This window comes from Salvelinus sp. IW2-2015, linkage group LG18 (assembly GCF_002910315.2).
Source record: "Salvelinus sp. IW2-2015 linkage group LG18, ASM291031v2, whole genome shotgun sequence".
In the NCBI taxonomy this organism is placed as follows: Eukaryota; Metazoa; Chordata; class Actinopteri; order Salmoniformes; family Salmonidae; genus Salvelinus; species Salvelinus sp. IW2-2015.
Window position 1 is genome coordinate 26,999,897 of NC_036858.1, and position 16,426 is coordinate 27,016,322.

At 43.0% G+C, this 16,426-nt stretch overlaps 1 protein-coding gene across 1 annotated transcript in view; it reads right to left on the minus strand.

Moving 5' to 3' along the window:
• Window positions 1-16,426, minus strand: part of LOC111978221 (sorbin and SH3 domain-containing protein 1) — a 65,909-nt gene that overhangs the window by 16,710 nt on the left and 32,773 nt on the right. The window contains 3 exon segments of the mRNA XM_070448406.1: window positions 897-2,357; window positions 6,339-6,514; window positions 9,721-9,770. Of these exon segments, the coding sequence (XP_070304507.1) occupies window positions 897-2,357; window positions 6,339-6,514; window positions 9,721-9,770 (1,687 nt within the window).

Here is a 16,426-nt window from a genome sequence, read left to right on the forward strand (position 1 = left end):
AGTCATCTGATTTCCACACTGACATGTTTAATTACTTCATCCCAGTTATCCCTAACTGTATTACAATACTCATTTTGCTTCCCACACAGCCATTAGCAATAGACATTTCACCATTCCTCAAACCAAACACCATAAGAAAACCCCTATAATTACCAACCTCTGAGACATAAATCCGTGTATTATTACACAGAATATATACAGGAAGTACCAATACCAGCTATAAAGAAATAAGAGGGAAGCACATAGTCTCTCTACTTGAAATTCCAGTCTTGTCAGAATGATAAAAATGGAGGATGACAGATGAAAACAGACCCCTGACACAGCACATTTGCTTACGCCAAAGCTGACAAAAACCCGGAAGCACATAGCCTTATAAAAGATATGGTAACGCATTACTTGAGGGTGTATACTGTATGCCATATGCATTGCCATAACAATAGCCTACACCAACATTACATGGCATTTTACATGAAGATCAATACATTTTTATCTAAATGAATCCCTTTTAGCCAATCTACTTTAACACAATTCAGAGAAGTGTCATGTAGGCCTCTGACATTTTTATGTAGCTATGTATAACTCCTTAAGACGTGTCACTGAATAAATACATTACCAAAAGTTGTCAGAATGCACTAAAGTTACAAAAGTGTTTTGTGATGGGTTTATGGAAAAGAATGTTTGTCAGGCAAGAAAATGTAACCAAACACTGCATTGTTACTGTGACACACCACACAGACAAAAAATATGGAAGGTGGTAGCATCACGTTGTGAAAAATACAGATAGAATGCAAAGGAGAAAAGCTTGGAGAAAAAAACACAATGAGTGGCCAGAGAGATCGGCACGGGTGTGTGGGAGAAGGGACACTCAGGTGAAAATATGGAGAGGAGATAGCCACCTCTGCGGTGAGCTGCTAGCGGCTGCAGAAGATTCCCATTGGCGTCCAAGACTCCCCTATTAGTCAGGTTGTTGTCACTGTCGGACGGCGCACCTTCCCTGTTGCCCAGCTTCTCCAGCACCTCCAAGGAAGAGAGGCGCAGTGGAATGAGGGGCCTGGGATCATAGAAATTTGTCTGTGACGTTTGACCTGCCATCACCTTAGTGGCTGAGAGAGTCTTTTTGGCCTGGTGAGACCGGAGAGGCCTCTTCACCCTGAACGGTGCAGGGCCCATGAGGAAGAGGTTCGAGGGGAGAGAGTTCTTTATTTTCTCCTGGGTAGACAGTTTGTCCTGCTGGGCCGTGGCCTGCTGCTGCCTCTCGTGCCGCCGGATAGTGGTGAAGCGGGTATAGGAGGCTGGGCAGGAGCCTTTGCACTTGCTGCTGGGTTTATGGTGGTGGTGGTTGTGGAGGTGGTGGTTGTGTGGGGAAGCGGACGGGATGACTGGTGCTGGGGGACTGTTTGAGGTTCTGGAGATAGTGACCTTTGGGGGTTTCTCTGTTGGTACTGGGGCTTTATCTGTGGGGCCGTGCTGCTCTGTCTCTGACTCAGTCCCAGAGAGGGACTCGGCTCTCAGTGTGTCACTGTACTCAGAGGATCCCACCATCTCGCTGTCTGACAGAAACGCCTTGTCTCGGGCTGCCTTGCCTTCCGTGTCCTCGAGAGGGCAGCCCTCTGTCTGCCCAGTGTGCCCTGGGACAGTGAGCAGCAGCGACTCAGCCGAGACAGCGGACGCCATGAAGAGGTCGGCGGGGCTGTGGTTGTGGGTGAGGCTCTGGCCGGTGGGTAGTGTTGGCATGGAGGAGGAGCGTGTGGGAGACGGGCTGGAGTGCTGGATGATCAGCTCAAACTCTGACACCCGCGACGACACGGCGTCCCGCCCGGGCATGTTCTCCCCTGCCTCATCCCCCTCCCCATCAGTTCCATTGACCCCCACCTTCTCGAACAGGGAGGTCAGGCTACGGACACTCCCGTGGGGGCTGGAGCCCACTGAGCAGGAAGGCCTCTGGATGCTGTGCATGTTCCGGTACAGGGTGGAGAACTCAGATGTGCTCCTTCTAGTCGCAGGGCTGCCATTATTTAAACCAGCCTCAGAGTCAAGGGGGAGACCATTAGAGTTTTTGTTTGAGTTTAGTCCACTCTCCTGGGCCTCTGCGCCTGTGCTCCCTGTGTATATATCCTCACAGCTGTGTGCCTTTGGGTGCCTGGCAGGCGCAGTCCTCCTGTCCTGGCTGTCAACACTAGGGGGTATCAGCTTAGGTTTGAACTTAGAGGGGAGGATTTGGGGTATGCAGGCTTTGGCAGCAGATAAGGGCTTCTTATTCTTACACTGGTAACCTAGGGCATTACTGGCAAGAACTGATCGACTATTTACAGAAGAGCATGGTGAAATTATATAGCCATTCCCACCTTGATAATCCACTGGCAAGCATGCAGGACAACAGAATAAACAGCATATTAGGTTAATGGTCACAAATTCACACACACTGAAAATAACACAGGGTCAACACATTTCTAAAGTAAAGACAATGTCCATCAAAAGTTGATGAGGGAGAAAAGAACGTGATGCATTTCACATCAAGTAACAAATTACTTTGTTACGCTATTAGTAATGCCACTTGTTAAATGCTTTGTTTTAAGTGGAGAAGTGAACATGTTGATTCTGAATAGCGCTAGAAATGCATGTTAAGTGTCGTAATTTTCGTAATTTTCACCGGAGCTGATATGTTGATTCAATCACAATTATTCATAATTAAATGATTAGTGATCGTAAGCAGTAACATAAAAGAAGTGAAACAACAGAAAGGGCAGAGAGCAGGGCAGTATGTCATGCATGAAATGCTATGTGATGCAATGTTGGTACGCTTGCTGTTCGAACATCAAATTAAATAACAGATTACATGTTCAAATATTTCAATAAACATCAGAACAGAATCCACAGTAGCTTTGATATCAGTATAAACTAAAATGATGCAATAAACAGCTCATAAGTTCATAAGAAATACAAACTACACTATAAGCCACCATTACCCATCTACGCACTACTTACGAACTAGGCCTCAGCATTGAGGAATTGGAATGCCCTTAACTTTTTTGCAGCTAACCCAGAAAGCCCTTCCAACTCCAGGGTCCATCACAGGACACAGTCTCAAATAGAACTGTCAAAACAGCAAGGTCATACTGTGAGCGACTACCACATAATATTCTGGGAAGACACACCTGTTGGGATGAGTAGTCATGGTTGACTCTCACCTCTGAGTAAGAGATGTGCTAGTAATGCCACATACTATAATGTGCTAGTCCTACCACAGTAAAGAATGACACAACCCAGTAGGGAATGATGACACACAACCGCCACCAGCTGTTGCGATAACTCTACAGGGATGTTGCCTACAGCAGTAAATGCTCATTTGCATTATGCTAATGAGGCTGTATTTTTGGCTCAGTCATATCTACCCTCAGTATCCTGTTAAAGCAACTCCTCACTGTATAAGTTGAATACTAATGTTATTTCCATGAATAGGACATTATACAGTGGATTGCGAAAGTATTCACCCCCCTTGGCATTTTTCCTATTTTGTTGCCTTACAACCTGGAAATAAAATAGATTTGTGGACCGGTTGTATCATTTGATTTACACAACATGCCTACCAATTTGACGATGCAAAATATTTTTTATTGTGAAACAAACAAGAAATAAGACAAAAAAACAGAAAACTTCAGCGTGCATAACTAACTTTTGCAGCAATTTCAGATGCAAGTCTCTTGGGGTATGTCTCTATAAGCTTGGCACATCTAGCCACTGGGAGTTTTGCCCATTATTCAAGGCAAAACTGCTCCAGCTCCTTCAAGTTGGATGTGTTCCACTGGTGTACAGCAATCTTTAAGTCATACCACAGATGCTCAATTGGATTGAGGTCTGGGCTTTGACTAGGCCATTCCAAGACATTTAAATGTTTCCCCTTAAACCACTCGAGTATTGCTCAGTCCCAGTCTCAAATCTCTTGAAGACTGAAACATGTTTCCCTCAAGAATTTCCCTGTATTTAGCACCATCATTCCTTCAATTCCCACCAGTTTCCCAGTCCCTGTTGATGAAAAACATACCCACAGCATGATTCTGACACCACCATGCGTCACTGTGGGGATGGTGTTCTTGGGGTGATGAGAAGTGTTGGGTTTGTGCCAGATATAGCATTTTTCCTTGATGGCCAAAAAGCTCAATTTTAGTCTCATCTAACCAGAGCACCTTCTTCCATATGTTTGGAAGAAGTCTCCCACATACCTTTTGGCGAACACCAAGCGTGTTTGTTTATTTTCTTTCTTTCAGCAATGTCTTTTTTCTGGCCACTCTTCTGTAAAGCCCAGCTCTGTGGAGTGTACGGCTTAAAGTGGTCCTATGGACAGATACTCCAATCTCTGCTGTGGAGCTTTGCAGCTCCTTCAGGGTTATCTTTGGTCTCTTTGTTGCCTCTGATTAATGCCCTCCTTGCCTGGTCCGTGAGTTTTGGTGGGCGGCCCTCTCTTGGCAGGTTTGTTGTGGTGCCATATTCATTCCATTTTTTAATAATGGATTTAATGGTGCTCCGTGGGATGTTCAAAGTTTCGGGTATTTTTTATAAGCCAGCCCTGATTTGTACTTCTCCACAACTTTGTCCCTGACCTGTTTGGAGAGCTCCTTGGTCTTCATGGTGCCGCTTGCTTGGTGGTGCCCCTTGCTTAGTGGTGTTGCAGACTCTGGGGCCTTTCAGAACAGGTGTATATATACTGAGATCATGTGACAGATCATGTGACACTTAGATTGAACACAGGTGGACTTTATTTAACAAATTATGTGACTTATGAAGGTAATTGGTTGCACCAGATCTTATTTAGGTGCTTCATCGCAAAGGGGGTGAAAACATACGCACGCACCACTTTTCCTTTAAAAAAAATTAAAACAGGTATTTTTTAACATTTCACTTCACCAATTTGGACTATTTTGTGTATGTCCATTACATGGAATCCAAATAAAAATCAATTTAAATTATAGGTTGTAATGCAACAAAATAGGAAAAATGCCAAGGGAGGCAAATATTTTTGCAAGGCACTGTAAGGGGACGTTATAATTATAGCCACTAGAAAGGCCTGCAGGAAGCAAAGTTCTGTGACAACAAAGTGTGCCATTATTGTTTTAAAGAGCATGAAGCAGGACCACATGATGAAGCTCTCTCTGCACTTTATCTTGCTCTGTTGTATGTACTGTAACGGAGTGTCCACAGAGCTGAGGTGGTGTGTCTCTGGCAGGCCATAATGAGAGAGCGTGCTAGTCAGTTGACTTTGGCTCAAGATGACTCTGGGCGGAATTCCCTTTATAGCAGTTTCCACATTTTATGGAAAAGGGACTTCAGTCAAGACTTTTATAGGATAGGGACTTGAACTTCAGTCAAGTTATCTGGTATCTTAGTTTCACGATACAGTACTGACAATCTAAAATAATTCTGTAGAGAACAAATATGTATTACTAATTGAGGAGCGCAGACAGCTTACATAAACTAATAATACCTCTACAAAGAATACATTTGTGCATCTGGCAAAAACAAAAACAAACTCTAAACGGACTGGCGCAAAGGTTAATTCTCTTACTTTTAGACTTCAGGACTAGGCCTTGCTTGGCCAGTTGGAATTCTGGTTATGTATTGGGGCAACATTGCCACGCGGTTCCCGATCTGTCCCTTCCTTTCTCCTCCCCTTCCCTCCTTTCCTCTCCCCCCCTCGCATTTCTCTCCCCTGGTCATGTGCGCAGGAATTCCATCCTCTGACCTCCCTTTGACAGCTGACTTCCTCATGCCTAACCACCCTGCTGTGTCCCTCTTGTTTACCTCGCCCCTGTCTGGCCCAGCCTAGAAAACCAGAGCCCTGTTTATCCCCCCCTTTCCTCCCCATTAGTCCCCTCGCCTGGACCTTTGCTCCCTGGCTTTAGAACACTCTGGAGCCCTGCCCCTAAGCTTCTCCAACGAATGCCTGGTCTGCAGAGGCAGATAACTGTAGGATGAGGGCACAACCCAAGGTTAGCTTGATAGCCTCCATTGATTTAGCAGGAAAAGCTTCGACAGCCTAACTCTCGATGGATTTCCAAGCGGATATGGACAGTTTGGTGAAACATCCATGATATCAATGATTTAAAAAATAAACGGCTGAGAAAATATTTATGCTGAAAGATGATTGGCCTCTGGTGTGATAACCTGAAGCAAAAACACATGTGGATTTCAACACAAAGTTAAAAGGAAACACATGTATCCCTAACAGATACTTTCATGATCCAACATCCCCATAAGTCATTTGGTTCCATCTGAGTGGTAAAAACCCCTTTCAGAGTCCCACTGTGAAGCCAGTTCAGTATAGATGTGGAGTGGAATCCTACCTTTGGAGGAGGTGCTGGCATGGCGCTTGTTGATGGCCCGCAGACCTTGCAGGGGAATGTCGCCGCCCTCCAGGACACTCTTGTAAACATGGCGGTCACATTCTGGAGCCGCTGGTTCGCTGCTGGATGATCCTTCGTCCTTCTCCACCTCGCTGTGTCCGGCCTTACACCCGGAGCTAGAGCAAAACATGGAGAAAATATTAACCCTAAAAAGCAGCTTGACTCAGAAAGCCTGATTAGGACAAGACTATATGTTCACACAGCCAGCTAGCTAGAAGAAAGCATGCTGTAATACATGCCAGTGTTGGTAATTAAGTGCAGTTTAATTGAGTAAAACAATTTGAGTAACATGAGATTTATGAAAAGATAAAGCATTTTTATTTTCATTGGCGCAATTTTGTGAGTTGCCATATGGTTAGACTTATCTTACACATTCTGTGGTTGATTACTTGTTGATTCAGCCTTTTTGTTCATTTTATTAGGGGAACATGAGGAGTGTAAAGATTTGGACCTAGACGTAAAATAAAACAGCACTCTACTTGTGCTCACTGCCCTTAACTTTGCATTCCACGGAGGCCAATGGGAGAGATTTCAAATATTATTGTCTGAACATGTTACTCTGCTATGCATCTGTACTTTTTTTAGGGTTACTCTACTTCAAATGCCACTGTCTCAGGAGAGAGTTTGATGCTTCCCTGTCTTTCTATTTATGCTGCCATGCATGAGTGGAGGCCATTAAACTAACAACAATTTCCAGTAACGTAGTAAATCACGTGGGAAAATGTAACAAAGCCTGAAAACAAAGTTTTTGAGCGGAGTAAATTCAGCACAGTGAATTACTCCACCCACCCACAGTATCTCTACAGGGTAACACAACAGTAGTCTGTTTCCCATTGCAGGATATTCCACTTTCCTGTGCTGTAAATTAACAATAAAAAAAACATTTGGAGACACAATAGGCATCTTTGAGACCAGAAGTGGAGTACAGCGAGGCGTGAGGAGAGCAGCAGGTTTTCCCCAAATGAGTTTGGCCCTCTGACATAATGCCTGGTTTAATGACCAGAAGCACCCTCTAGTGGCCTCATGGGTGAAATGTTATTCATATTTTTCATAATTAATCAACATTATATATATATTTTTACAAACTCCAGTGTTTCTATATCAAATGGTTGTTATATTGGGATGCAAACTCAAAATTTAATACATTTCAGCTCTATACTGACATGGTACAGGTGTCTTATTAAAAAAAAAAAAAAAAAAAAACATTTACCCATAACCATGTTAAAACTACCATGTTTAAGACCAAGAAACACTCTGTGTCACCCTGATTTAGCCCACTGCAGTAAAACGTTAAGAGGAAGAGCCATGCCTCCTTTTTTGTTTATTTAACCCCCTCAACAAGAACCTTTTTATAGTTCTCAGAATAACCAGCCATTTGGGCTACTGCATTCATACTCAATAAAAACCTGTACTTTATAGGGTACATGCAAGTATTCAAATAAGGTACCCCTTACCAGGCTACAGGGGCTGTATAACGCCTTGGAACCATCTCAGATGGTTTCCTGGGAAGAGTCTATGTGAGGTCATAAGACATCCCATTGCCTGAGAGGGAGCCCGTGGCCCCACAAGTAGGCTATGGAGCAGTTGCATAACTTCAGTTATCTGAAGATGTTCTTACCCAATTGCATCTAACCAGCAGGCATCAATGTGATACAAATGTATTGGGGAAGAGAGTTTGATCATTAATGATGGATAATATTGCAAGGTTAAGAATAGTTTGATAGTAGCCTACCCTGTTTGTAAATGGCAATATTGGAAATATAAGCCTACTCCTGATAGACTATTGACATTTGATTGAGATGCTAACAATTGAATACTGTCTGTACACATGTCTGTTGCTAACCTATCTTGAACTCAGCCAAAAATATCTATTTTGGTCCCTTGTTTATACACGTCTGTATACAGTAAGCAATGTGGTGTACAACAATGAGGTAAATGTGTACTAGAAAGTTCTTGAATATAGGCTAGGCCTTTAATTTCAAAGAAACCCCAGTAAACTCTCACCCCCTAAACATGTGTCTCGTAACCCTTTGAGGAAAGCCTGTGGGACTTATGGCTTCATCTCAGGAGTTTACAATTTTAAACAAATTTCTTAAACAGATGACAGGGTTTGTACATAAACTGCTGGGATGCAATACTTGCATCATAAACATTAATAAACATTATCAAATCAAAGCCAGTTTGGTCCAATGAAGCAGTCAGATTTTTTTGTAGAAAAAACATTAAAGTAATGTGCAAATGTGATTGGCTGTTAACCAGAAACAGTTTTAGCATATTTTAAATGCCCATAACAACTTGGTGGCAGATGATGCGACAAGTTACTAAACATACTTCTTAGACTTTTACAAATAAATGTACAAAAAGAAAAGGGAAAAAAGGCTTTAGACTGATTTAATGCTTTCAGAAATCCATCTAGACTATTGAAATAAGTTAAAAAATGCAGCATTCATAAAAATTATGACATAATATAATAAGTGCACAGACAGATGTATCTGTTAATTAACTCATTCCAATACAGTGCATGGCATTATCAATAACCTGTGTTACTTAATATCCAATGAGCTGGCGACAATGAACGACGTCAAAGATCCTTGAGAAAAATAAACTATTCAAAAGAGTTAGGGAATATCATGCTGTGAAATCCAAATAGAAGTTTCGGGAGAGATGGAAAGTTCCAAACAGAAATGGTGGGAGAACTTTCTGCCATTGGCTAGGGCTAGAATTCCTTAAGTTTAATTCCAGAAACAAAATGAGCGCAAATAAATCTCTGCTGACAAAACAACAAAGAGATCAAAGTCGTAACGCTGCTGGTTTGCTTATTGATCGAACACCCACTTTCATATCAATGTTATTCTCGTTATAAGATACAGGCTGGCTTCACACACCCACTCTGGGGAGATAACCGATAAAATTACGTAGCTGTAGGGTGGAATAGAGCGGAGTTCCCTGTCTCTCTCCACTCACAAATGTCATCCAGGTTTGACTCGGGGGCTGTTTGCTTTCAGCTTTAAATAAATCGGCATATAGTAGCCATGTCCCCAACACCGCTACCTCCCAAAACCTCTCCAGACAGAGGACACACTGTACTGGCAGCTTTTACACTCGTTAATAGGAACCTCTCTCTTTCGCTGTCCCCCCCTCTCAGGAAGCAGCAGGAGTCTCCCCCCTTCCCTAAATGGGGAAATCTCCACAGGGTGTTAAAATGCTTAAAATCCCCTGCTGACAGCACTCCTAAAAACGTGCCCTAAACACAGACAAACACACATTTTGGAATGGATAAGCATAAGACAGAAGCATAGAGGTAAGAGAAGCATGGACTTACTACTGCTGTAGTTCGGCGGGTGTTTCCAGGGGGCTAAAAGAGGGGGCACTCTGCAACAGACCAAACAAAGAAGTCATTGATAAATCCACAGGAAGGTCTCTTCCAACTAGAATAGAAGCAGGAGCATTAGCTGTGGTGACTGGCTCTCTTTTCTCTTTCTCGTGTGTCTGTCTGAAGTGTCTCCAAAGCCTGGGATTGTTAGCTCTGCTGAACGAAGCTTTTACATGGAGGAGCAAGCGTGTGTTTTGGCACGCTTGCAAGTTGGAGAAAACAAGCGGCAGTGAGGAGGGGGGTGGGCGTGCATCGGTCAGGGGCGCCCATGCGGGGAGGAGGCTGTCACTAGGCTCAGCCAATGAGCTGGTGTCCCTCACAGAGGGCCTCTCTTTTGTCTGGTATTGAGTCACTATCATTACCACTGGACCAGACCAGGGGACAGTTAACCAGCTGGTGGTGCAAGCAGGCCAAATTACACACACACACACAAATATCATCACAGTGTGATGCTGATAACAACAATCCCAAAACACAATAAAAGCCTTGAGAAACACAGTCAGAGGCATTACAATAACACACAAATAAAGTAAAACTGACACAATGCCATGAAGCATAAGCACAGGCCAACATACACAAACAAACAAGGAAAGGGTGAGTGAATACGTTTGTTTATAGGACTTTGCCGTGCGAGCTGACAAAACACATAGTTATCTTATTTGATGTTATTCTGGGGCGGTTACTAAAAGTCAAAAGAGCCATTCGCTGGTGGGGTAGCACCCGCTAGCGCTTTGAATGGTTTAGAGCTGGCTAATTTTAGACCACTGTTTCTGTTGCTTTTCTCCATGCGGACATCACAGAGTGTAAAAATAACAGACATGACAGGCGGGCTATGAATAAAAGCATAAGTGTTGTTTGCAAATAAGATTACACAATCCCAAGCGCCAGCCTGGCCCTTCTAAAAGCACCTCTCCCCCAACCATACATGTCCACCCCTGCCCCATCCCAAACAGATGACCATACCAGACCAGTAGCATACTGCACAAGCTCATTTCCCACAACATGCCTTCCTTGTGGTTGCCAGGGGAGGAGGATCATTAATAACCTTTCAAAATGAATGCCTATCTTTATAAGATCAGAATTCAGCCTGGCAGGTATATAGACTAATCTATTTATAAAGCCAAATGTTCCACAGGCGCCTTAGCCCTTCTTCGAGAACATGCCACCGCCACTGAATTATCTGTGTCTTTTCACTCTCTTGTCTTCCTATCCCTCTCTGTCGGACAGAACTGGGTTCAAACACTTTTGGAAATCATTTCAAATACTTTAGCTGGGCTCGATTGAGCTTGTCTGGCGCAATGGAGCCAATATAATAGTTGCAAATCTGCAAACCCCACACATCTGGCACTACAAGAAGGCTAAAGTAAACACTAAAAGTATTTGAAAGACTATAAATAATATTTGAACCCAGGTCTGCTGACTGATCTCCCAGTCCCTCTCAACAGGGGATGAAATGGATGGTGTCCCCTGGTACTTGTGAGTAATTGAGCTGACACTACACTGCTCTGATGGAAAATAATCATGAAATAGGAGTGAGAGACTTATGTGAACTAAAGGAAGGGGATCTCATTCTGATTATTTACAAGAGATTTACAAGCCTGGGGATTCCCAGCGATCTTCATTACGTGTATGGATATGTGTTTAGTGTATGGCAGGTGAAATAACAATTACAAGCTGAAAAGATGTAATGCAAAGGTTTTTGGGTAGAAAATATGATTTAACCTTCCATGTGAAACATTCCATATAAAGTGGAGTACAAAATAATATTACTAACGATGGAAAGTTCATATGCATGAACAATTGTCACGATCATGCCAAGATCCCCGAAGTCAAACAAGGACTTTAGACAGATATTGCCGAGATCTGATGTCTCTTTGTGTGTATTGTGTGGTTTCACTGGAAATGAAGGGACACAAAAAATATTTAAAGCTGTTTACGAATCTAGGCGGATGAAGGTACTGTGAATTCCTTTCTCTGGACCCGTCAGTGGAACACTGCGTTAACAATGTTTGCACATTTTCCAAACAGGTGTCTGTGATGACTTTGCTGCCAGGTGATATATATAGGCCAACATTGCAGGTTGGGGATCTGGGTACTTTGTTTATTCACATTCCAAAAATAGGAATCATGAGTGTAATGGGAGCCTTTCCTTCCAAAAGTAAATGTTTAGACAAGTTCTTATTAAAAAAATCAGCTCCCCTAGCATGTTGTTACTGTTATAGCTAGAGATAAAGGTTAAGTCTATAACTGAGGTTAAATATGAAAACAATGAGCTGAGGGGATTATGGGTTACTTCCGGTCGAACATTAAAGTCGCGGAGAGGTTCATAATGGGCGCGTCCCAAATGGCACCCTAGTCCCTATATAGCGCACTACTTTTGACCAGGGACCATCGGGCTCTGGCCAAAAGCAGTGCACTATATAGGGACTAGGGTGCCATTTGGGATGCCCAGCCATTCAGTGTATGAATCCGTACAGAGACTGTGGTCAGAGTCTGACACTGTATTAATGACCCCACATGCAGCTGCCCTCTCAGTGACAGCTTACGCCAGACAGACTAGTCACTGACGCAGTCACTCAGTCGGGACACAGAAGGCCAAAACTTTCTTCCTAACCATAGATATGTATGGTATTTTGCTTCCGTTTCACCTTGTATGTCCATGGAGCTGTGATTGAATGTGACTGTAATCATATGAATGCCGAGGCCTTTGACTGTGAGCTCATGCATAAGTCGTGACCTTTGTGAGGTATTAATGGTTGATGTGATCAAACAAGAATGTCAGTGCATCGATCTGGTTATGACCATGATTTTGGAGCTACAAGGATTGTGATCATAAGACAATGCACTACAAGTATAACAGGTCAGAAAACCACTTTATCTATTGTTAGATCGATACGCTGTCAAGAAACCATTAAGCTCCTGGGCATAGGCAAAAATAATAATAATAAAAAAATATATATAAAAAAAATATATATATATATATATATATACACACACACACACACACACACACACACACACACACACAGAGAACCAATCAAAAGTTTGTACACACCTACTCATTCAAGGGTTTTTCTTTATTTGTACAATTCTCTACATTGTAAAATAATAGTGAAGACATCAAAACTATGAAATAACTCATATGGAATCATGTAGTAACCAAAAAAGTGTTAAACAAATCAAAATATATGTTATATTTGAGATTCTTCAAAGTAGCCACCCGTTGCCTTGATGACAGCTTTGCACACTCTTGGCATTATCTCTAACAGCTTCACCTGGAATGCTTTTTCAACAGTCTTGAAGGAGTTCCCACATATGCTGAGCACTTGTTGGCTGCTTTTCCTTCACTATGCGGTCCAACTCATCCCAAACCATCTCAATTGGGTTGAGGTCGGGTGATTGTGGAGACCAGGTCATCTGATGCAGCACTCCATCCCTCACCTTCTTGGTCAAATAGCCCTTACACAGCCGGGACGTGTGTTGGGCCATTGTCCTGTTGAAAACAAAAGATAGCACATTTGGACTCATAAGACCAAATGACAGATTTCTACCAGTCTAATGTCCATTGTTCGTGTTTCTTGACCCAGCAAGTCTCTTCTTATTATTGTTGTCCTTTAGTAGTGGTTTCTTTGCGGAAATTTACCATGAAGGCCTGATTCACGCAGTCTCCTCTGAACAGTTGATTTTGAGATGTGTCTGTTACTTGAATTCTGTGATGCACTTATTTGGGCTGCAATTTCTGAGGCTGGTAACTCTAATGAACTTATCCTCTGCAGCAGAGGTAACTCGGGGTCTTCCTTTCCTGTGACGGTCCTCATGAGAGCCAGTTTGATGGCTTTTGCGACAGCACTTGAAGAAAATTTCAAAGTTCTTGACATTTTCCGTATTGACTGACCTTCATGTCTTAAAGTAATGACGGACTGTCATTTCTCTTTGCTTATTTGAGCTGTTCTTGCCTAAATATGGACTTGGTCTTTTACCAAACAGGGCTGTCTGCTGTATACCACCCCTACCTTGTCACAACACAACTGATTGGCTCAAACGCATTAAGAAGGAAAGAAATTCCACAAGTTAACTTTTAACAAGGCACATCTGTTAATTGAAATGCATTCCAGGTGACTACCTAATGAAGCTGGTTGAGAGAAAGCTGGTTGAGAGTGTGCAAAGCTGTCATCATGGCAAAGGGTGGCTACTTTGAAGAATCTCAAATATAAAATATATTTTGATTTGTTGAACACTTTTTTGGTTACAACATGATTCCATATGTGTTATTTCATAGTTTTGATGTCATCACTATTATTCTACAATGTATTAAATAGTAAAAATTAAGAAAAGCCTTTGAATGAGTAGGTGTGTACAAACTTTTTGACTGGTACTGTATATATTGTGAAAGAATACTCAGGTTTCCTCCACAGGTTGATTGTCATGTGTTAAATGGACATACATGGAGTCTAGAGTCACTAGACCTTCTAAGAAGGAGTCATCATCCCATGAGCACTCTGAGAACTCATAGAGGTTACAAGCAGCCTGTAGAGTCACCATAACCAAGAAGAGATATGCCAATCAAACCCCAATGTGCCGGCATGTCTAGCCCACCCCTTGAGGGTCAAATACTACACATACCAGGTGTAGCAGGAGCTTTGAGTTAGTCAGACATCAAATTGAGCTCATCTGGAAACCATCCTACTTGGAGGCCAAGTTTTTAGTACTACCCCCTCCTAATCCTAATATAACCAACCAGGAGTTGCAGGACAGGAGTTGCTGGAGTCTGAGTCAGACAATACTTTCCATGGATAACACTGACTTAAAGACAAGGTTGGGAAGATGAGAGATTCTTAAGCCTGCCCTGTGTTCAGCTGACGTGAGAATATGATCTCATGTAGTCAGTGGCTCCGCATCATACGATCCAGGGTGTGGTTTCCAGGCAGACTCCGCTGTGGAGGTTGGTCCTGACTGACTTACAAAGCAGAAGGCAAGGAGACAGAACATCTGTTTGTGGGCAGCCAGTGAGTCTGAATACTTGTCTGGTGCCAACTGGAGCCCAAGGCACGTAGCCTACCGGTATTTGTCAAGCTGCCTACTGTATATCAAACTTATGATTCAACTTTGACAACATGCCCTCACTTGGAAAAGATACTATAGTAAATACAGTGCCTTCAGAAAGTATTGAGACCCCTTGACCTTTTCGACATTTTGTTACGTTACAGCTTTATTATAAAATGTATTAAATTAAATGTTTTCCTCATCAATCTACACACAATACCCCATAATGACAAAGTGAAAACAGGCTTTTAGACATTTTTGCGAATGTATTAAAAAAAACCCACAGAAATAGCTTATTTCCATAAGTATTCAGACGCTTTGCTATGAGACTCTAAATTGAGCTCAGGTGCATCCTGTTTACATTGATCATCCTCGAGATGTTTCTACAACTTGATTGGAGTCCACTTGTGGTAAATTCAATTGATTGGACATGAAAGGCACACACCTGTCTATATAAGGTCTCACAGTTGACAGTGCATGTCAGAGCAAAAACCAAGCCATGAGGTCAAAGGAATTGTCCGTAGAGCTCAGAGACAGGTGGGGTAGGGTACCAAAAAATGAATCAAAGAACACAGCGGCCTCCATCATTCTTAAATGGAAGAAGTTCGTAACCACCAAGACTCTTCCTAGAGCTGGCCGCCCAGCCAAACTGAGCAATCGGGGAGAAGGGCCTTGGTCAGGGAGGTGACCAAGAACCCGCTGGTCACTCTGACAGAGCTCCAGAGAAGCATGGTGGTGGCAGCATCATGCTGTGGGGATGTTTTTCAGCGGCAGGGACTGGGAGACCAGTTAGGATTGAGATGAATGAACGGTGCAAAGTACAGGGATATCCTTGATGAAAACCTGCTCTAGAGCGCTCAGGACCTCAGACTGGGGTGAAGGTTCACCTTCCAACAGGACAATGACCCTAAGCACACAGCCAACACAATGCAGGAGTGGCTTCGGGACAAGTCTCTGAATGTCCTCGAGTAGCCAAGCCAGAGCCCAGACATGAACCCGATCGAACATCCCTGGAGAGACCTGAAAATAGCTGTGCAGCGACGCTCCCCATCCAACCTGACAGAGCTTGAGAGGATCTGCAGAGAAGGAATGGGTGTGCCAAGCTTGTAGCGTCATACCCAAGAATAGTTTTTTAGAATAAGGCTGTAACGTAACAAAATGGGGAAAAGGTCAAGAGGTCTGAATACTTTCCGAATGCACTGTAAACCAGACTAGAGAGCACTCCTTGATTCAATAAGGCCTGTCATGTAATGATTGTGTGGGCACTGTAATACTCTTTTCACACTCCCGGGTTGAGCCAAGCAGAGCCAAGCTGTATTGTGCTGGCCTGGTTTTATCTACCATAGTTGTCAGAGACTCTACTGGAAAGGACCACGTGATAGGAAAATATCTGAGCCAGCACAATACGGTTCGTGTCAGCATGATTGTGTGAAAAGGGTATAACAGTCTTGAACTAAAGTATTACCCACAGTTGAATCACCTTGCCCAGTCCTCTGGGGTATGCTATGTGTCCTCATTTGCAGGGTGCCCATAAATGCAACAAAAAAAAGAGTTCCACATGGGTGCTGAGTTAATGACATGGCACAGGCGGCATGGTGCCAGTGTTGGCATA